Here is a 24209-nt window from a genome sequence, read left to right on the forward strand (position 1 = left end):
TACTAATACACCACTTACTGCTCTGGCATGAAGCTAAGTGAGAAGATGAAATGAATGTTGATGTAACAGACTAGTAAACTAATTTAAGGATTCACTGCAACCATTATACCATACAGACAATATTGCAACACAGAAGCCTTTACTTTACATTACTATTCTTTGCATGGGTCTCAAGAGCAACATGAATCCCAATTAAACAATCTGCAGTCTATAGAAGTCTGAATAAAAATATAATGCAGATACCTGGCTACCAAGAACATAAAACCTTAATCTCTGGTTTTAGAATAATTAGATAGCATTCCCTTTTAAACTTATTAAAGTACAGACATTTCTCTTTAAACTCCTAACCCCTCCTTCCTATCCTCAGTAACATGAAAGAGTGCTTAACTAGTGAGGCAGATAAGCAGCCCCTCTAGTCCTTTCTTGAAGTCACACATAATATCCAAGTTGATGTATTGTTTCTATCAATGTTATCAATTAGAAACTCCTTTGCAGCAATATAATTTTATTAATACACTGCTGTTGTGAGGTCCATATGTCTATTACTGCTGCTTAAGACACGTAGAATAAAAGTCTGCAGTCCACATTTGTGGAAAATAAGGATCAATATACAGAAGGATATGAATACAGTTAGGAGTTTTATATTAATAAAAAAGTTGGGAAACACTGTGCTTGTGCAAGCATCAGCTTCAGATCTCAGGTACCACTGGGTTTACCATCTGGTATCCCTCACTGCATTCAGCTCTTAATATCACTGTTAACATAGGCAAGCGACTATACTTCAGAAGGACTGATAAAATAATGAAGAGTCCTTTAATCTACAGGAAACCATTGTAGTCAATTTATAAGAAATATTGCATCCCTTTGTAGGATGTGTAATTATTTTCTATTAATCATGTGCTATAAAGCTACATTATGTGGTTATTCTGTTATCACTAGAAAGAGGCCTGCAGTCAGCTCCTGACAATGTTAGGTAATTACTAACACAAAGCTTCTTTCTCCTTATGTAGAAACGCTATCAAGATCCAGAGGTGCTGTGATGCTCGCTGTATGAAAATAACTCTCCAAAGAAATTCAATAACTGCAAAATGAATTGCTCCAAGGCAAATAGAGGGATAGGAGAGGGGGGCAGGGCCAGATCCAGCCGCCCTGCAATGAGGAGAATGCACAAGTGTGCGGCCATGCTCTGACATGTGACAGGGAGCACATTTGCCATACCAGGCAATGTTAGCAGGGCTGGGGGGAGGAGGGGGCCACCACAAACACACCCCCCCTCCCCGGAAGACGAACACCAGGCCAATGGAATATATTATGCCAAATAATATGAAACAACAACCTTAACAAATGACCAAATGCTTTCTAAGCTACTTCTACGTTTCTACTGTCATAGAATGGATTATTTTTTCCCCCAGCAGAAATTTATTAACCAAAGTGAAATAATTTCACAGGGCAGGAAGGAACATGTTACGATTTAACATTTAACATGCTGGCAAAACACTCTCTGTACAGCATGCCAGATAGCAGGGGGTAAAAATCCCATCAGGCTTTACAGACTCCTTAAATGCTCTTAACTGAACACACTGAGAGCAAATGCTTATCCTTGTCCTCATCCCACCCATTTCACTGCATTGATGTCTAGGTACCCATGACTTCATGAGACACTGATCATACAACCTTTTGTACTTGGGGAAAACGCAATGATTGGCAATACGCTCCCTATTTTCTACAGATACCATTTAAATCCAAGCTGTTAGTCCTCTACAGACAAGAATTTTGATATTCTGACATACAAAAAGAGAAAATTTTTATACTTGAGGATTTCCAAAGCAGCTGCTACCTTTAGAACAGTTCCTCTGTCTATATGAGATTCTCCAGAAGCTTTGCAGCATATTAACTTCTACTGACTTTAGTAAAAGTTGAGAACATCTAGTTCTTGTGCAATTAGTCTCCATTGTTGAATACATATGGTATGTTTTCTCATGTTTGTGGTGTGGGTTTTTTTATTTGTTTGGTTTTAAAAGAGTTGCTGAAATTTATCATTGTGTTTCAATGCCTCAAAGAAAAAAAAAACTGAGTTGTATTTTAAAAAAACACAACTGAAGTTTGTGAATTCAAGATTTTTCTCCTTCCTTCTTCTAGTGGCACTGTGAGTAATACAAACTTATAGGCTGAATACCTGCAAATGTTAAAACTGAAAAGTAAAACGTATCTATAGCCTTGTTTGGAGTTAAAATAACTAACCTCTACTATCTAGCTAAATATGTGTCAGAAGCAGGGGAAAAAAATTTGCCAAGAACATCCTAGGGTACAATTTTGGCAAGATAATAGTTTAAAACATTTCCAGTTCATCCAGGAGATTCATACTAGCTCAAAACTTTTAGAACTTCCTTTGGTGTAATTGTTGAATGATACACTATCAACCAGGGAGCAGTTTTGGCACAGAACAGCATTTTCTCTAAAAGCAGAGAATGATAAATGTCTTAAATAACTGAATGAGACTTCTTCACAGGTAGTAGAGTTGTTTTAAGACAGCAATAAAATGGTCATCTTTAAAAATATAAGCACCAGATTTATTGTATGGTTGCATTATTAGGTTTTATTTCCCACAATGACATGAGAGAAAATATACAGCAATTAAAGATTTCCAATATAAATCACAGTAAGCAGACTGAGTTCTGAACCAAAACGGCCCCCAGAAAACACCCTGGAACAATAGAAAGGCCATTTTATTTTCCATTAGATGACATGTGGCCAACTTTTTTTCCTAATCTGATAGATAAAGGCTTACATATTATCAGTATGCAAACCAACAGAGCTAGGGTCACTTTGCATTAGTTCTAACCAACCTTCTGTTTAAAGGCCTTCACTGCTGTCTTTAGACATATACTTATTGTTTCTTCCATCCCCACCCATAAAGATTAAAACTAAACAAGCCAGGAAACGGGTAATATACAACTATTATTGCATTTTAGTTTTCATCAGAAACATCCCACTGAAGTGAATCTCCCAAATCTCTCACCTTCCCCCCACTGGCTCCCTTTGCAGAGCCATCAGCCTCAGAGCACATACACTACATTTATTTCAGATGAAGCTAAAATGGAAGATGCACTTGAACATGCTCCAACCATCAATGTGTTCTCATTCCACAAAACCAGGCTAGACCTCTTCGGACATCGAACAGCTTTGAAAAGGCATGGTGTGGACAGCAGGGCTCAAGCACTCAGTGTTCCACTCTGCAAATGTGCTCCTGCTGGTACTCACTATTTGCTAGAGGAGGCATAGGCAGTATGGCCATGGAAGAGAAATTACAAATCTCAGTAAGATCAGCCAGAAAACAACCTGACAAAATAAAACACTCAGGATTTTAGTATGTCTTTCATATATTTTTGTAAAAAATACTGCAAAAATATATTTTATTAAAATTATACAGATAGTGAACAAAATGTCCACAGTGATTCTGAAACAGCTGCATGGTTAAGTTGCACCTTTATTTCATAAGCAGTAACATGAGCTGTGGAGATTCTTTGTCTTTTTACTAGGCAAAAAATGCAGGTTGAGATGTGAGTATTTTAACATTTACTGTATTGAAAGAACAAAAATCAGCTACACATGAAACAGACAACCACTGAAAATACTGGGTAATCTAAGCACCACATTAACACTCTACTTTCATGAAAAATTCTGGAGTAAGAGGTTGTCATAGATGAGGTTTCCATGAATCATAAATACCAGAGTGAGCAGCACTGGTGTGCAGTGAAATAATAACAATTAAGGAGAATTCCAGTTCAAGATATAATTTCTGATATTGTAGTATTTTCTATTTTAATACAAATATAAATAAGAAGTATGTTAAATAAGTTTAAAGTTAAAAAATGTCAGTAATTCTACTAAGCAGATAGCCACTAATATATCAAGGTAAATTTTCACTATTACTTGCATTTGGCTGATGAAACCATGGAACTTCCTAACACAAAACATACACCTAAAGCAAGCGAACAAGTACTGCAAATACTGCACTTGCATACATTGTGCATACAAAACTTAGGAGGAAAAAAAAAAATAGAACTAGCTCCATCCACAGCTATCTTTGCTTCTGGAAATTGATTTCTTGAGTAGAGCTATGGAAGCTTTATAAAAATGATTGCTGTACTATGGTCTGTTTTCTCATTTATCACGTGGGCTTGAAAGCAAAGGCAAGCCCATAAATGAGCAGGAGTTAAGAGCAATCTTCCTTTTAGAAAATAGGACTACAAAGTATTGCATTTCTAACAGCCAATATTAACTAAGAAATGTTATTAACAAGTCTCTTTATCAGTACAGCTATTTTTTTTTTATTATGGAATAAGGGTGTATAGCTTTCAGAAAGTTCACATCATTCATAGCGTAAGTGATAAAAGCCACTTGAATGTTCAAGAATGTTATAAATTAAAATAATAGTAATAGTATATCGGTACCGATACATTGATCAATTAATCTGAAATGTTAACTACGTTTTTAAATAAAATTAACAAGTATTATTGTGATAGTTCTGTTAATTCTGCTCAGATCAAAAATTTAACTTTTGAGGGGAAACTTGGTAAAAAAAAAACTAGAGAAAAGCTGTTAGGCTTTTGGGTTTTTTTTTGTAAAAGCCTCCAGGGCTGCTGCCACACAAAAGCCACAGCTGACATAAATATTTAGAAAATAGCTTAAATAGTTTTTGAATACACCTTTGAAACAAGAAAAACATGCTTTTCTATGGTAAGTACACTGGTTGGGCATAGGTATCTCTGTTGTCAGAGTATGAGCTCATGTTCGGTGCAATAACACTGAGTTTTGATGCTCATTTAAAAGCAAGTTCTGGGGATTTGTCTTTGCATAATACTTAGCTATTTTAGGAAGTAAACACTGCCAAACTGAAACCATGCTCATTTGTCTAAAAGACATTTACCTAGAAACTTACATGGAACATATTGCTCCTCTTGCTTTATTTAAATTCTATAAATGCCCAAATTTGCTAAACTGGTTCATAATTACTTCTGTTATACTAATGATCTAATTTCTAGGAAACTAATAGTTGCTTTCCCCCTAATTTCAATAGAGGTATGAGAAAAGCTGGTAAAAATATATTGCTTTGGCATAACTATTGCTGGGAGAGATTATCACGTTGATCAGAGCAGGCTATATCATTTATATTTCACTGTAAAACAAAGAACTATTACATGTTGCACAAATATGCTCAATATTTTGTTAATGCTTCACCCTTCCTACTATAACATGGCTATACCCGTACTTACTTCCTTATCAGCAAAATGTGATTTTCAAGAGTAATGTTCCTGGCTGACATATGATAGAAAGGCAATACAGCCACAGCTAGGTTCAGCTGAAGCTGAATTTATGACACCATTTTGGATGCATACACATCGCCCCCCTGTCAGTGCCTGCATCTCTCATTTTCAACCACTAGATGGTGTGAAAAAATTAAAAAATTGCCTAGGATTCCTGCCGACTGCCACAAAATCCAACTATTAATGTAGTGGATTAGGAAATATTTTAGAAGAAAAGTCTTGACCCACTTCAGGATGGTTAGGCTCACTTTTCCTTTGGTTATATTTTCACTTAGTGGACAAAGAGCTCATAAATGATTAGGCCTTGAAAGTGAATCAAGTGGATGGTTAAGATAGATAATTCTCTGGCACTTTCCCCTCCAAGGACCCTAAATTCCAAGCTGACAGTAGTGGCCAACACTCATTTTTCTGAAAAAGCTGTAACAATCTTTAAGTGAAACAGGGCTGAATTTTCTGGGCTGTATTTTGGAATAGAAATCATTCCCATAGAGAGAGGTTCTATATATCTGGGGGAGCAGCAAGCCTGCTTCAAGGACCGATTACGGATTAATCACGGCTTGGCAACAGGACAGTTGATATACAGAGGACAGCTTAAGCTACTGTTTTTCTATTTTGCTCCATTTATTAAATTACATTTCTCACTCTTTTGGGGAAGGAGTAGCAAATGATTTTTTTCACCTACAAGCTGAAGATTAAGATTTTCTAGTTCCCATAATGTACCCAAAGAGCACAACTCACAAAGAGGCCAAACTCATACAGTGGAATCCATTCGCTCATAGGCTTTCTGGGGGGAGTGAGAGGGGGAAGAAGTGGTTATTTTAAATTCAGTGTTCTTCAGTGCTGAATAACTGCTTGAAAGTTTGCCCAGTCCACAGGCTTTATTCAGCCTTTGGTAATGCAATTTACTTATTAGTTTAAGTGACAATGAAATACCTTAAAACACATACATGGTCAAATTAATATTAGTAATACATCGTCTATATTTTTATATAGGACTATCCTTCTATCCATAAATCTTAAATTTATTTAAAACAGAACCTGTTACATTTATTATCTAGAAATGTAGTTAAAGGTATCACAGAAGATTTAAAGCAGTTGTGACAAAACTTAATTTGAAACTAGGACAAACAGATGTCTTTAGCTTTCAGGCACCTACTTGTGTATTTCAGTGAACTACAGTATTTTTTGTACTAATTGCACTGAATGGCAGTTAGATAGACACATATTTTAAAAAGTAGTTTTTTCAATGAGAACTTTAAAAGCTCTGCTTTCTTTCTTCTAATATGTGAGGAGAACAGAAATTTCCTCTGATTAATTCAGAGGTAGACTTCAATGGACCCTGAGATATATATTTTAACAGATGTTTTGTTTTTGTTGGGGAGGTCAAGGAAAAATCTGAAAATTAACCAACATTAGCATAGAATAAAACTTCATGCCTTTACTGTTTAGTGCCAATTCAGATGAGAGAAATTATATTTCTCATTTGCTTTACAAACAGAAACGTAGTAAAAAATGCCCAAATCTGTCAGAGCAAACAAATTTGGAATCTGAGCTCTCAGAACAATAACGATATACATACAAACATGAAAGCACAGTTCAAAAAAACAAACCATCTTCTATAGCAAGATCCCAAAAAAGTCCGAATCAGCAGAGTCAGGAATATAAAACAGGAAACAAAAAACATAACATACAAGATAACTTAAAATTCTACAAGGTTAACTTCTACAAGCAGAAAGTACATTGTCTCCTGTTAAGTCAGTTAACAAATGGCAGCCAAGATTTAACAAGTAAATAAACATGCTTTAAAGTTAATTCCTGTTACATGGCTATGTTTTAATTGTGATTATAGTTCATTTGACAAAATAATTAATTGCAGTGACTATCTGATCGCAGACAAAGGATCTGAAAGGGAGTGCCAATTTCCCCCCACCAAACTGTGGGAATGTGCCCTTGTGCCATGGCTTTCTTTCTACAACCACGTAGCCCCAGTAGTGTCTCATACCTTGCTGATAATGTAAATAACGTCACCACGTTTAAATGTCAACTCATCAGTTTCATCTCCTGTGCAGTCCCACAGACCTTGATAGAAATTGGCATAATCGATATTTTTGCTATCTGCAAAGAAAACAGCATCTAATTATAAAACAACCAAGACTGAGGATAACCAAAGTTACTCTTTAAATCTCCAGATAGTAAAAAGCAATTTATTAACACACATTTCTTATTCCTCTTTTCAGAAACAGCTCCCTTCTGCCATGAAAGCAAGTGAAAAATAAGTTTAATGTGCAAGCCCTTCACTGGCAAGTTGCATCACTGAGAGACATGTAGCTACAGGCTTTCAAAGCATTTTTCAAAGCTGCAGCTTAAAGCAGCTATTTTTCCTCTACCAGTATATTTCTAGCAAGTCATATATGTATCCCAATGTGAAACTGATAAAACTGCTAGAATACAATTAATAACAATCAGTGAAAGGAAGCTAAAGTATTTTGTGATACACTCCCCCTCTCTCTCCTGTTCCAACAAAATTGAACAGCTTCTCTGAGAACATCTGAGATAATCCTTGATTCTTCCTTCTGAAATATTGGAGAACTTGGAAACTGTTGCTGAAGCTGCATTTCAAAAATATTTGTGTCAGCTCCAGTTTAGGACATTAAGCCCTGGCTAAACGTGCAACTACACTACAGTCAAACTCATCCTTCTAACAGCATAAGCACAATGGATGTGCTGTGTTCAAGCTGCCATACAGACCATTAACTGATTGATTATTTAGCACTCTTTGCTCTGTAATACGGCAATAACACAGTAATAAATGCTTTGTCATACATTTACAATACAGAGTACATCTATTGAAACACAGCGCTCACACACAGTTAAATACACTGGCTGCTTCTGTTGCACTGCAAACTATTTCCTGTTTTTAATTCCATGAGAATGGAGTGTGATGAGTTAATGCAAAAAGAATGTAAGCAATACCACTAAGATGACCGGTTACATTATGTATACACTAACCAGACAGAATGTATATGTACTAATAATTTACATCACTGGAAAGCTATCTTCTAATTCTGATAACATAAATATCACTGAACTGGCTGGATCAAGGCTGTCATCTTAGTTTTGTTATATGATCCTTGAACTACAAGCTTGCTGGTTATTCCAACATACACCAGTTACATTTGCATGTCATTAGCACTCTACACCATTATTTATAGTTTACAATTTAACCATGATTGGTTCATTTTATTGCCAAAAAAATCCTGCTAAAGTATCAAGTATCAGGAGATAGAAAGCATCTCATTATAAAAGAATAGCTGCACTCAACTTGTGTTCTTCTCTATTTTGGCAAATACTTAGCTCTGAATTTTATTATTCTCTGTATGAGCAAGAAGAGCTTGTTTTCTCTTTCTCCATTTCAGCCTGTGTTCTGTGCTATCTTGTTTGGGTGTCAATACTGTCATAAGGCTAAATATTCACAACCTTCAATTCAAAGCTGCTTTTCCAGTTACCCACAATTTGATTTTCCATAAAGTGGTGATTAGGAGTTACGACTTGCTACAGCAATAGGGGGCATTCTGGCTGCCAGGGCCCAAAATCTTCTGTCCTCACCCCAAAAGCATCAATCGACACACATAGGAAAGTTCACAATTATTCAGAAATAAGAGACTTGGTTATTTTTAAATGCACAGACATAATCACTTCCACATGAAGGCATAATCAGTTTGAAATGTTGCACCTCCAAATTTTGGCCCTTCCTGTTTTTCACCTCATTATTCACCAATTTAGCATTAGACAATTATAAACAGTAACACAGGTTAGCACAAATTAATTCGTGATAAATATTAAATCAGAATCTCCTTGGTAATTTCTTACTGTACTGATCACAGTGCCCAACTCTGTGTCATAAACAATAAGTCCACATGAGAAAAAAATAAAAGAACTGTTTTGGTATATCCCACCTCTCAAATCTTTCATCAGTTGGCTTATTGATTTTGTTTAAAACACATTAATCAGGACTTCTACTTCTTCAGAACATCACTGAAAGAAATCATGACTTTTCACACTGACCTTTACCACTTTGAGCTCTGGTCTTACCTTTATATGTCTGAAGCTACTCCTGTTAACACTAAAATGAGTTGTGACAAGAGACCCAACAGCAGGTGAGACATGTCTCTCCTTTTATGTTCATTATGAGCATTTAATTAAGTTTTTAAGTGGAAAGCAACTCGATTAATAATGTGAATAGACTGAAAAGATGCATCTTAAAATATGATTATTGCAACAGTGAAGATACTGACCAAATACTAACCATGGCTCTGTGCCCTCATTTGTGAATTCAACATATGATAGGGTTAAGTCAGAAAGCCACATTTTTCAGAAAAATGCATACCAGTATACCAGGAGCACAGAAACAAAAAACATGGAAAGAAAGTGGCAGTGTAAATTGGTGAACAAGAACAACTATGCTGGTCTTTCAAGAAGTGTTAATTTCAGATCTGAAATCCCCTCTCATGCCCACCAGCACAAGTTTCTCCAAATTCTATAAGGGCAACTACGGATACATAAAAGACAATTGTAAATGCAACTTCAGACTTTATGCACCTAAAGTGAAAAAAGGTTCACGAAATGATTCATAGTGCTTGCAAACACAGGTGGAGAATGAAGAAAAAAAAATGCTAAGGCTGCATAAACCCCTGAAAAACACAAGCCCACTCGTTCTTACTTTGGTCCCTTTCAGTTTGAGAAGACCTTGACAAATTCCCTTTTATTGCCTCTGAAGAATGGTATAAAACAAAACCAGGAGGTCTGAGTAAAGAAATTCAGTATTTATATGGCAGTGAAATAATGTGAAGCTTCTCAAACATATGTAGTATCTGAAAACAGATGGATTTAGCATCAAGAACTTACATGCCCATTACAGTTCAAATTCAAAAGGTATCGATTTGCTGGTGTTACTCTTACAATTACACTCTATTCTCAAATACTTTAAAATGTCGTGTGCCTTAAAAATACTATGATGACATAATTGCTAAACTGAAGTGTGTTGCATTTTGAAGGTATGGTCACTTGGCCACAAATACAAATAAGACATGATAAAAAAACATTAAGTGTGTAGCTGAGGGCAGAAAGTAATTTGGTTTTACCTACCCACTGCTTTTAAGACTACCAATCCCAAGAAATGGGTGAGTGGTATTTTGGGTAGGTTGTTTCTCCAGAAAATATTTATTTCATTTCAGAACAACTACCTGAATGAACTATTATCCAGTAGTTTCCAGTACTTTTCCTAAAATAATTCCTTGTGGTTTACTTCTGCTATCTCTGCTTTTCCAGTAACAGTAACAGGAACAATGGATATTTTTGTTCAATATATTGATAAAAACAATTCAGATTTATTTTGACAGATCAAAAGGCAATGGCTGCCAGCCTCTCTGACAGCAGTCTCAGACTGCTTATTTCACTGGAAAATACTAGCATCTGACAATACATACTTGAAGAAATAAAGGTGAACAGTTCAGGTAAAGAAAAAAAAAATTGGCAAATACATCATTCAAGAATGCATCTCAAATATTAGACTATTTAAAACTTAGGAATGCCCAAGGATTACTCAAGGGGGAAAAATTATCATAATATTCTAGCAACCACAACAGACAGAAAAGAAGAACCAAACCACAACTTGAAAAACAGATTAATAGTACATATTTCAGAGGGATTTCAGTGTGCTGTCCCACTACAGCCTAAGCCAATCTAATTGTAGGTTGTTTCATTTCTGCCCCATACATTGTGACGATTTTTGCAATTCCCATTTCTGAGCAAAAGCCTGACAGAACACTAAACTGACCAAAACAAAAGCATGAATTACAACCTAAATATGCAATTGCACTACATAAAACATTAGGATAAATGTGATTGTGCCTGATTTCCCTCAGCTGTCCACGCTAACACTGATGGCATGTAAGTTAGCAGACACTACTATGGTTGTGATTTAGAGCCAGTAGTTTTATTACTTGCCTGCACATTCCTTGTGGGATGAAGGAATACATGTGAATATTTTCCATTCACAACTGTGGTCCACTGCCTAGTATATTAAACAGCTTACCATTCTGACTCAAGTTCCTCAACTCTTGGTAAGATTTTTCAAAAGTTAATAGTGCCAGATTGGAAGATTACTTAACAACATTTGATAAAGACAAACTGCAGCCCTTTTGGTAAGGATGTGCTCAATATTTACCATAGTGAAGTCTTAAAGATGGAGGTACATCTGAAGTTCAGAATTAATGCTACCAGAATGAGTGTCTTAAACAAGTGATCTAGACTCTCAGCTTTGAGTCCCAATCACCAAACAAGACAAGCCCTGTTAAAGAATCCAGTTGTTTGTTAGTTCTGATGATGTCCTAAACTTAAAAAAATAAATAAATAAATAAAAGCCTGTTAGTAACTTGCCCTTTATCCCACAGGCCAGAAAAGTTACAAAATAAGGGCAAAACAACTGTAGCATATTTATTTGGACTCAAACTTTAATATATTCCAAGATTTTCAGTTTAATCTTTCTCACTTCCCTTCTCCTGTTCCTTAGTTACCCCAAAATCAACATATTTACACTGATAGAGAAAAAAAAAAAAACCCTTACTAAAATAGTGATTGTGGAAATTATAATGTGCAGACAGTCATAACAAAAAAGACACAGCAAGCTATATTATGTAACTGAAACTCTTCAGTGCTTCGATATTTTTAAATTATTAGGTCACTAGCAATTAATGCAAAGCTATCCAGCAGCAAGAGTCAGCACCAAGAACAATAAAATAAAAAGAACTCGAGTCTGAAAGTTAATTGAAGTAGAAATATGTTAGGGCAAGAAAAGAGTAGGAAAAAAAGGAATTTTTTTTTTTTTGCACTAATCAGCTTGAGCTCATAGACAATTTGCAGAATATTTTCTGTGAGTTCAGGTTTAGTAAAGCTAGGCAATAAATTAAACTTAAGAATGTATGTGCTGTTTGTATAGAAAATCATAAAATATTCTCAAGTCATGTCAGGCATTTATGATGTGATGCCTATCAGAAATACTCATGTCAACTCAGCCCTAGAAGTCAAACAAATTTCCAGTATTAAATAGTGAACTATGCAAGATCAGATCACAAAACTATTGTTTGAAATGAATGTGACATCTGGGGGGAACTGCTATGGTATTTTCAATGACATTACACAAATACTAATAAGACTGATAAGGCTGTTCTCATAGCAAGTAAAATTTTTCAAAAATGCAGATGGTAAGGTTTTGTTTTTTTTAAAAGTATGACCAATTAGGACTTCAGGAAGGTACATAAGGTTCATTAGTGAAAAAGAAAAAAATAAAAGCTGTTGGCAACTTTATAATTGGATTGACCCCATGCTCCACTATGACAACACACTCTTATAATTACAGTAATGTCTAAATGAGTACTAAATATTAAGGCTGTAATGAGTCATGTTGTTTTACACATGTTTTTAGCACAGCACAATGCTAACAGCATTTGATGGCTTGCCTCTTGTTTCCTTTCCAAGAAAAGCAACCCAAAAGTCCTCATAGCAACCTGTTCCTGGCTTTCCTGTATGGGTCAGGAAATCAGGCCTCTGTTTCCTCTCCACATGTTGCAACAGGAAGAGCACTGCAGAGCTACTTCCTAAAGGAACTCTTCTTGCCCACCCCTTCCTTGACAGCCCTGAAAGAATTATGTGTTTTATGTACGATGGGGGAAGGAGAGCCAGATTGCATGTCAGTGCAGGTCACAGTTACAATGCAGCAGATCTCAGAAAGGTGTAAGGTCTGATAAGAAGCGAGTCTTCTCTACTTGCTGTGTCAAATCACCAATAGTTTATCTAAAGGTCTGTGCCCTTGAAGCACAAAAATATATTGTTTTTAAGCATAACTGGAAATACCTTTCTGCCAAGAAAAGTTGCCTGGCTATGTGACTTTACATGGGGCATGCAGTTATTTTTCCAGACCCAGAGATAATTAGTACAAGGACGCTTTGCCAAGCTAAAGTAGAGAGAATATCCTTCACAGCCTTTCTGGGCATTTGTGTCCTTTTCCAATTTTTATGCTGCTGTCACTGGACTCTGGCATTTCTTACCCGATTCATTTGCTTTCTCTGGTAATCATATGCAATGAAGATATGCATGGCCAACATTTAAACAGGCTGCAGATCAATTAGTGGTCTTAAGTTTATCTGATTTTTATCAAAGAAGACAGAGCTTTGGGTCGATTGTCAGAGCCTGTGTCAAGTTGACCTTTTCAGAGACGTCTACATTGCCAGTCCCTTGGGCAACTTGTTGTCCCCTGTTAGTCTCTGAATGGCAGAAGTCTGTTCTGCTCAAGCACAAAGTATACACAGATGTCTATATTACATTCTTATAGGTTTGACAGCAACTGCATGTTGTATCTATAAACTGTCCTTTAGCAGTGACACTTCCTCAATGATGATAAGCTAATTTATGCAACTAAATCTCCTTTGTGCAGAAATGAAAGCTAATTGAGTCATTACAAAGTAATTCAGGAAGGAATACCTTGTATAAATTGGCTTACTTTATAAATCCTTCTCAAGTGGTTTTCATGCATCCTAAGTGGTGCTTAAGCAGTTTTGCTGCCATCACATACCCGGATAAAAAAAGACAGCTTTACAGAGCTATAAAAACATTATTTTAAAACAGCAAATGGAAGAGAAGAGAAAAGAAAATAAAGGTAAAAAGAAAGTGTATCCACAAAATAAAGAGGGAGGTTTTAATTACCTGAAACAGCGGTAACTTCCTCCTGGCTCTCATTGTTTGGCGCTTCAGCTTTTGAAGACAGAAGTTCCTCTGCAAAACACATAGCTGCAAATGAAATTCTGAAGGGTCACCTCAGCTAACAGGAATTACAGCTCACATCAGCCTGAAAAACACACTCTAGGTTTCCAGACTGTAAGCCTTGCTTAGTATTTTGCACTTATACAGAAGTTGGAACATTGTTATTTCTATGGTTTCCGCCATCCATTCAAACACTCCAAGAGCTTTCTTTCAAAATCTCAGTTGTGAACATCTGTTTCCCTTTTCACTCTGGTCTGAATGCAGTCATATAGAGCTGCACTTCTGCTGATTTTCAGTCATTCCAAGATAATTAGAATGAGGATCCTCTTCTGCTGCATACATTTCTTGCCAGGAAAGGGAAAAAAAGGAAACCAAGGTATGAAAAAGTATCCCCAGCCCAAGCAATAACTCAGAGAGCAGTATGCAACAAAGGCAGATGACATCTTACCTTCAACACTATCCTACAGACACACTAGCTCAATACCTGCATGATGGCAACACAGCCACTACAGATACCATGCCATTCACTGCTCCTGCCCACTGTGCCTGACCACGGTTTTAAGCAAGCCAGACCCTATCAAATGACTTAGGAGACAAGAAAAGAGAAAACCTGGCAGTGATCAGCTCTAAAGCATGTTTTCTGGCTAGCGGGCTTGGAACACTTTGAAATCCCCACAGGCAATTTCAAAAGATGTGCTCCATACTCCCTGTCTGGCACAGACATTGAACTCTCTCATGTCCAGACCCTCACTTGAGTAAATCCACACTCCACTCAGCACAGGGACACCAGATCCGCTCCTCACATTTCCCAGTACAGCAATACCAGATCTTCTCCTCACATTTTCCAGTACAGCAATACCGGATCTGCTCCTCACATTTCCCAGTCAACAATTCTGTTGATGATGTAAAAAAGGGGAACAAACTTTTAGTTTAATCCTGCCTTTAGGCTTATAAGGAAGTAGAAACAAATTTATCTTGGCATTTACAGTATATCAAAACTGACAAGGCTGCTGTACTGAATGAAGAAACAGTATATTGATAAACCCACTTCTCAAACATGAATTGGACTTTTAATACATTTAAACTATCTGGTTTTGCTACTCATCACATCTTAAAAAGAAGTCTGACTGTATAAGATACACATTTCAGCAACTAATTTTGATATTTTACTAATGACAGACAACAGATAAAGCATTCACAGTGTTTAAAATGTTCCTCATTGTGCAACTCTTATGTAATTGCCCATTTAATTTGACAGAGTGCATTTTATATCAAGAGTACAAAGGACTTTTTAGCCTTGTAAAATTTAATCTATCCACAAGACTGTTCCTGCAAACATTAAAGCAGATGTTTAAAGCACAAGAGTAGACCTGTTGGAATGAATATGCATAATTGCTGCTAACCTCTATACACAGTCCTACAAATACTACAATTACATCATAAGGTTCATGCTATAAAGAGCTTTGAAATTCTGCCCTACTAAGCCAGCAAGATTTTTTATTCTTGAATCTTGACTAGTTAAAAATCTGGTCAAGATTAATCTAAATATTTTTTAAGCCTAGGTGGGGGGGAAACAAGAGGAAAAAAAAAGTCCTATCAATAGAACAGGAGAAATCTGAAGCTGTAATACTCACAAAACACTCTAAACTATGTACTGCATTCAGATGTATTCCCTTACTTGGCATTAACATTTGTCACACATTTCCAAGTATGCTCATCTGTTTATTTTAAGAACTCACAATTGGAGCATAAATGGCAAAAATGCATCCCTATGTGCTGTCCATAGCACTAGGAGGCACTGTCATTCTGTGGGTTCCCTACCATGGTTACACCCCTCACAGGGATTGGCACCCCACTATCAGTCACATTTTCTAGAATTGCTACCTTTTCCCAGAAAAAAACACCTTAATCCAACACACACATATTCTTTCATTAAATAGATGTTGATATTACATGTTACTGAATGTTTGGACCTAAATCGGTTGCTGTGCTGAATGCCCTATGGATTTTAACTCTGTCACTTGTCATGGTCATCAGACTGGTTTAAACTGAAGACTGACTCCAGTAGAGGGTATCTCAACTAAATTAAATCACCAGCAGAAGTTTGAAGAGACTTTTTATAAGGTACAGCTGAATACATGTAGACTGCATTGTGATTTCACAGATAATATTTAGAATATATGTATTCTTCTGAAAAAATTATTTCCTAGAAATAAGAGTTGACCAGATCCACATCTGAAGATATGAAAATGTTTGAATCAAAGCTCTGAACTCTAAAAGGTGCCAAATTCAAGCAAAAACTCACCATATTTGCATACTGGTTTGGATCTCAACCATCTCCACTTATCCTACCTTACTTTAGACTACAGAGTTGTCACAGAGAGGACAAAGTTTCAAGTACAACTAGACTGGAAGAGGCACTCCAGAAGCATGCTGGACATGGTCCAGCTGCTCATGGGCATTCAATCCATGGTACCAGGCCGAAGTGACTCTGTAGGAAATCTCCTCTGCAGCATGCACAACAAACATCAGGTCCTTGGCGCAAACCTCTGCTTTATGAATCTGTTGCAAATGGTTCATGCTATTTGCTAATGCAATAATGCTCAGGGTGCAGCAGTTGTAGTAGGCTTGGCTTAGAGTAGTAAAAAAGAACCTGTGGTTCTTAACTCATGTTTTGTGGTATTATGGCCTGAAGCAGTAACTATGTGCAGGCGGTGTCCTTCAAACACAACAACCTCGATTACCTCGGGAATTACAGCTGCAGTCTGATGCAATATGCATAACTTTGTGTTGCAACATGGCATAGAGTCAAAATATAAAAAATTAAATTTAAAAATACAGTAGAAATGCTTCTGGTTTTTTTAAGATACTGTGTATAAGGAGTCATGCATACCTTTAAAATAATCTGTTCAGTTTTACCTCTGTAAATATTCTTCACACCATTGCTATCACTGCACAGACAAAATACTCTTTTCCACCTTCTCACTACGTCAAAACGAGACTAATCTACACTAATCAAACCAATGAACTCTTCTTGTAGATCCTAAGAACCCCTGAGATACAGATTATGTTCCATGCTATGCTAATATTTATAGACCTTAACAGCAAACAACCTAGAAAATTCTTGCGAGACTACAACAAGGAACTAACTATACTTGTTAAAGGTTTTTTTTAAAAGTTAGTCCATGAAAATGGTTGAAAATAATTTACTTATTCAATTTGCAGTTTGAAGAAAAAACAAAAATAATCACCCAATCACATATGATTCTACCACCCACAAAATTTAAGAAGTGAACAATGAATTCTACACTTCCTGAGGTTTTTTATGTAAATCCATTAATTTTTTTTCCTTTCAATTTCTTTTTCTTAAAGGAAGGAAGGAAAAAAGATTGGACTACTTGAGTATGAAACGGATAAGAGTTTGGCTTGAACAGTGCATTCCTTCAATGGAATGTGCTATCTCCATGATAAACATGCATAAATTTAGCAGTTTCCTCTACTAACGTGTTACCTATCCATCTTTTTACATTAGATTCTAATTTAATGCCATTATTATTTGGTATTCTATTGCCTTCTAGTTTCTGACACATTGTCATTACACAATACTAGTTTATACCTTGAATAATCCGAGTTTGTGACTTAATATATTCTATTCAATGCTTTGATTACAGTAAACAAAACCAGCTCAGCTACGCAGCAAAATCTACCAAACCACACAGATGGTTATAAGCTTTTCATTGTGTGGTTTCCATAGCAATCATACTGCAAATCTGGAAGCTTCTTGCAAATAAGCAGCTTGTATTTACATGCCTCTCGGCTGCAGTATGGAACACAACAACAAGTTAAGTTATTATTCCAATCACATATTGTTAGCAACATGACTGGAAGATGTTTTGATCAGTTCAGATTAAAAGTACTGCAGTGAACTAATTTTTCATCTGTTTCATAATGATACAAGCAATCAAACAACTGTAATGCACATTCATGTCTCTTCATTTAAAATCTCGCTGTAGTGTCAGAAGGTTATAAACATACAAACAAGTCTTGTAAGATAGACCCCCCACAAAAAATTCTATTATTAAATAATCAATTAAAAGAACTACACAGTGTTTTGCAAGGGAGATGCATGCAAAAAAACAGATGTGTACATGAACTCTGCTGACACTGAATATCACAGGTCTACACCATTTTGCCCAAGAAAAAGTAAAATAAATAATGGCATGCTAACACCAAGAGTATTACTCCTCCACACTGCATTTTTGCTACCAAATAATGACTCTGCACAAATGCAAACAAGAACTTTGAAACCCAAATAAATGCTTACTATGGGAAAGAGTCAAGACCTCTTGTCTCCAGAATTTATAATTGTATTAATTGACCCACCCCTCCATAACAGACAGATTATTACTCTAATAAGGAACATAAATCAACCCGGCTATGTAATTCTTTTTTTTTTAAATCGCAAGAATTAGCTTTTTTAAAAACAAGAGTATTTGTTCAGAGAAATATTTAATAATGAGAAGCAGCAACAAATTCACAAAATTTAAGAACAAGTTTGTTTGTATAATTTGACCAAACTGACATCTCTGCTAGCATTTGTGGTGACCATTTGTGGCTAGTGACCATCTGGGTCAAAGGAATAAGTACTAATGCCCTGTTTTGTGTAGGGCCAGCAAATTGCCTTACCTGAGGTCAGTGCTCCCCAGCTTTGCAGATGGGGTCCTCTGCAGCACTCTGACCTGTACAGGCCTGTACACATCACCCAAACTCTTACAGTGTTTTAGCCTAAGCAGCTTCATAGAAAATCTAGTAGGTTTGTGTGAGTATTTATAATAGCAGGGATCTTCATTTCTGGGATCTTTAGACTCCAGATCCACCCATTATATATGAGAGAGATCTCTCTGTACAAAGAGATCTTCAAATGCAATTAGCAAAACTCTAATTTTGATAATCCTCCAATATTCCCAAAGACCTGTCCCTTTCCCCCAGCTCCTCTGGGACATGGCAGATTACTGGAAGATTTATATACAGCTTCTTGACATTTCACCTCACCCTGCATTCCCATTAGCAGCCTGGTGTTCTCTGTAAACAACCAAACAATTTGGAAAAGGCTGCTGAAGGTGCTATTGTCTAGCCATGGTGTGAGTTCAGGGGGCAGCAGAGAGGGGGAGACAGACTCTTGTATTATTAAAGCTCCACCTGACTGTACAATAGTGCATGGTTTGAGAATGAAAATGCCTCCAGGACAGTGAGAGAAGTGGGAAACGAGTTGGCTGCTAGAGAAGAGATTATAAACATGGGAATTTCATACCATGACAGAAGAGAGGACATTTTATTGCTACTTCTATGGGTCAGCTTACCATTCAACAGCTCAAACAGAAAAAAAAAAAAGTTATATTCCTCCATGGCAAACTTGAGTGGAAAGAAAGACAATTTCCAAAACACAAGCGGAATGATAGAAACAGGTCACCCACTTGTCTGGGATTGCAGATAAGATGACAGCATATGTCAGCAGAAGCAGAAGTTGCATCTGACTAAATGGTCATTATTGTGTTCAGAAATATGATGGGAAATAGGCAATACAGAATTGCATTCCAAAAGAATACAGAAAGAGATCTCCGGGTTATGAACAGTATAAAAATACATCTTAAAGGAAAATGATATGCATACTGAGATACTTCAGTTTTAGTTGATGACAATCCATGCCAATTCCTAACCCAAATTTCTTCCAACACATGTGATCCAAGTTTGATTCCAAGATGGAGGCAAAAGGTTTCATTCAAATATACCACCATCCAAACTAGATGGGACCTCCAACTAATACTTTTGCACAAGTTTTAACCAGCTCTTTGAGAACAACCATTATCTAAATTGTAAAGTAAGGTTAAATGTATACACCACTCTTCCCAACCAGTAGACAGTAACAGAAGTCTGCTGTTAACAATGTCCTGACTTCTCAATGGCCTTGAATAAGTAGCACTGGCATTGCAAAGCAAAAAAGCTAGAATAATGAAATAACTTTGGGAGAGAAGGGATCTGTGGAAATTGCTCAGCCTTAACACCCTGCTCTAACACAGAAAGTTAGATCAGGTTTCTAGGAAACAGCATTTGGCCTCTTCTGGTACTCCACACTAAACTGTTCAGCAGCAGTTTAAAAGGGTCTGTGCATTTTAATAGCTCATGTATGAGACAGCTGAAGCTAATGACTTTCTAGAACAGGATTAGCTCAAATTACTCAGTTTTGTCCAGGTCTTGCCAAGTCTCCAGATGTGAGGTTTCCTGTATTCCTTGAGAAATCCTGCACTTTTTTTCCCCTCAGTTGCACTCCTTTTATCTTTAAAAGGTGCTGCTGTGCACCACTGTTACTCCCAGTTGTCTAAGCAATCTGAATAACTAAACCAGCCAGCTCAGCTGAAAGTGAAGCATTGCCTCCTATTCAGAAGACCTTGGGAAAGTTACCTCATCATCCTCACAGAAAAGGTTAGTAGATTTTGTTGTAAATTAACTCAGGATCACTGCTGCAAGAGAAGGAGAAGTAGTGACATGGGAGTACTGGAATGTCACTCGGATATTTTCAGGAGAAAAAAACTCTCTCAAAACAACTTTTCCGTGCCACCACCCAGTAAATCTTAGTATATGTAATAGTCTGGCTAAACCAAAACCAAAAAGATACAATACCCCCTTCCTAAGAAAAGTATTTTGAAGTTACAATATTTGCTAAACTAAAGAGTAAAGTAAACAAAAAAATTCCCAGTCCCACTAAGGACAAATAGCAAACATACTTTATGGCTGCAATTCTCTAGTGTTGAGCAGAATAATGTTGTTTGGATCATACAACTATTGCTATGAAGAATAATAACAGAGAGAAGGAGCAGAGAGAAATGAGTACATTTGGAGAACTGTTTGAGGGGGAAAAGTATCTCTTTCTAAATACCTTTGTGAAAAAGACACCACATTTTCCCTCCATTACCACACACACAGCCATCCACATGAACTATAATAGCACAGTGGATAAAAAAATCACGTTTTTAAAAGCTGGAAGATATTTTTTGGCCTCTCACTATTTTACTGGGAAATAAAAAAGCAAAGATGATCAAAGAACACATCTCTGGAGGAAACACAGCTACTCTTAGCAAAAAAAAGGCAAGGTCACTCACAGTTGCTGCAATGTAGATCTTCTCACTCTACTGTGCAGCCTTTTACCAATTTTCATGAAATCTAGGAGAACGCTTTGCTTTACTTACATTTTCTACTTGCTGAGACCTGAATACATGTTAACACCTTTCCTTTCTTTTTCTTTCCTTTCCCCAGTACCAAATATTCCAGTACCTTTGCTTTCCTGCCTTTGCCCCATTCTGTAGTCCTCTCCAGACCCCATAATTTTGTCCATTTACCAAAGACAGAAGTTGTTAGTATGAAAGTTGCTGTTTCCAGGTCTTCACGATGCCCTTCAGATTTTAAGAAAAAACCATCAAAACGGGAGGAAAAATATTCTCAGTCACCTGAATGACCGAACATTCATTGGGACAACTGAATAGTCCATAGAGGTGCAGGCAATTCCTGCTTCTAGTTAGGAATATATTAAGATTTCATGAAGTCAGCTTCCAGCTTGGAGCTCTCCTTGCAAATAAGAAATCTTCAGTCATGTTTCAAGTGACAGCTCAATTCAACTTAGTTGGCCACTTCCTTGCACTAGTCTTCCAAACAACAAAACCCTAAAATCTCTGATTAAAATCAGACTAAACCAAACCAAACCAAATATTCTCAATCCTTTTCCATACTTTACATTCTTTATTTGTTTAGGGGTTTTTTTGGGTTTTGGGGTTTTTTTTGTTTGGTTGGTTGGGGTATTTTTGGTTTGGTTTGGTTTTGGGGTGTTTTTTGTTTTTTTTTTTTGTTTGTTTTTGTTGCTGTTGGCTTTTTTTCGGGGGGGGGGTAACACAGATGCAAAACAATTAAGAGTTTGTCAATTTGAAGTAAGAAAAAAATTGCTAGTCTGACAGAACTAGGAGGAAGACAAGCATGTCAAATCTCAGTTACACCAATAGCAAGCTGTGGAAGAGAGGAGATAGGAAAAAAGGCAGAAAAAGCAGGAGTACCTACCAAGGAAGACCACTTAGAATGCCTAATTTTGGAATATTAACATTTATTTGACAAAATTATCTAATTATTATCAATTAAATTCAATATAAATATGCCAAAGTGCAATGTGCACTTCATAGAAATAAGGGATGGGTTTTGCACTGACCTTTTTGTTTCCTCATTAAGAAAGACCTGATAATAGTAATTCTTCTCAAGAGAAAAGATAAAGGTCATCACAAGCAAGTTCATTGTGGATATGCACACAATGATTATAATGAAGAATAAAAGATATCGTAGAGACCCACTTCCAGAAACTCATTCATTGATTTCCTGTTTTCATATTCACAGACACTTTATATTGAAAAATAAAGTCACTATTTTCGGGACTTTTTTGTCAGAAATCAAGTATTTGCCTAATCCTATATGCTGAGTGAACTGGTCAGAATATATTAAACTCAGAAATCAAAAAATTGTTTGTTGAGCTATCAAAGAAGGTGAAAATTTCATAAATGACTTCAAAATCCAGGTCAGCAAAAATTCCTGAAGTTTTACTAGGTACTTTTTAAAATCTTACCTTTACTTTTTCAATCAAGATATTACGTGACAACTTCCACACCTGAACAGAAGCATGTCTGAAGATAAAGTTCCATGCTATGTTTCAGCAAAAGCACAATTTTTGTTGATAACTGTTCCTAAAGCCTCAATTTTGGCATACCAAATTGAGGTAACAGGCATCCTACATAAAATCCATACTTAAACATTTAAAGAAAGAATAAAATATTTCATGACACTACTCTTAACAGGTCTCAACAATGTAAAGGAAAAACTTTTGGGTCTTAATGATTCTACAGCCTCATCTAATTATTTAGCTGATTAACAAGAAATTATCCCTTCTCTGTTCCTCATCACCCTAGCAAAAAAAAAAAAAAATAACCAACTTGCAATTATGGGACAGAACGCAAATTAGTTTCTCAAAGGGACAAAACTAACAGCGATTTTTAAGTTTATTCCATCGTGCTATTGTAGGTTCATAGGAATCTGTGCTAGAGATTGCTAGATAAATATGTGTGGCATGTACATAAGAATATTCTTCTAAATGTAATAAAGATTTATATTAATTCACTGTAACTAAAATAGATTTGTTTGTTCTCTCAACCTGTAATAGCTCTTAGCTATGTAAATAGTTTAAGTGTTCAACATGACATTTTATAAACCTTATTATTAAAATGTTTTGCTAAAATAAATGTGGTGGCTATTAAAATCTACATAGAAAATATAAATAGTTCCCAATGTAAATACATTTAGCAATCAAATATTCAATTAACTAATCTATACTGTATAAGTATACTACAGTGTTATTTGACAACCATGTACAGCAGTTATATTTCTCAAGCTTAAATTTGTATGACAGAAGAAGTCTGTAAATGTCAAGTAAAGTTTCTCATAATCATTGATCAGCAGCAAGTCTTAAATTTAAAAGCCATTTCTGAAAACTACATATTCTTAATTGTGACAAATGGGACTTGACATAAAATTTACATACATACAATTCATAAAGCATCTTGCTTAAACCACATAATATCCTGTAATAATCTGCAAGGTTAATGTATTCAAATTTATAGTGGGATTCCTGAACTTATTCAAAAAAGGGACAAAAGGCAAGGCATAGCTCACTTCAGTGAAAGGAAATACAATACAGTTGTTGGCATGTTTCCACAAGCAAAGTCTGGCTCCCAGATGCTTCTCTCGTAACTCCTTTAAAAACATTATACCAGGACATTTTTGCATTCCCTGTGTTGATCACTAACTGCACACTGATAAAAAAAAAAAATCAGCAGTTTTCACCCTTTTGGTATTTTTATTAAAAATAACAAACCACACTACTGCCACTTTGCACTGTTTATGGCCCAGGCCATTAAATGAAATTATGTCAACTATGCTAAATCCTTTCTCCAACTAAAGTGATTAAATGAAGTGAAAATG

The 24209-nt window shown here is 36.1% G+C and overlaps 1 protein-coding gene across 1 annotated transcript in view; it reads right to left on the reverse strand.

The window, feature by feature from the left end:
• The window catches only part of SKAP2 (src kinase associated phosphoprotein 2), a 116564-nt gene that overhangs the window by 4340 nt on the left and 88015 nt on the right, over positions 1-24209 (reverse strand). The window contains exons 10-11 of the mRNA XM_062502305.1: positions 14088-14156; positions 7330-7442 (exon numbers count right to left, since the gene is read on the reverse strand). Of these exons, the coding sequence (XP_062358289.1) occupies positions 7330-7442; positions 14088-14156 (182 nt within the window). The remainder of the gene's footprint in view (positions 1-7329; positions 7443-14087; positions 14157-24209) is intronic.

The sequence above is a fragment of the Cinclus cinclus genome, chromosome 1, assembly GCF_963662255.1.
Source record: "Cinclus cinclus chromosome 1, bCinCin1.1, whole genome shotgun sequence".
Classification (NCBI taxonomy): domain Eukaryota; kingdom Metazoa; phylum Chordata; class Aves; order Passeriformes; family Cinclidae; genus Cinclus; species Cinclus cinclus.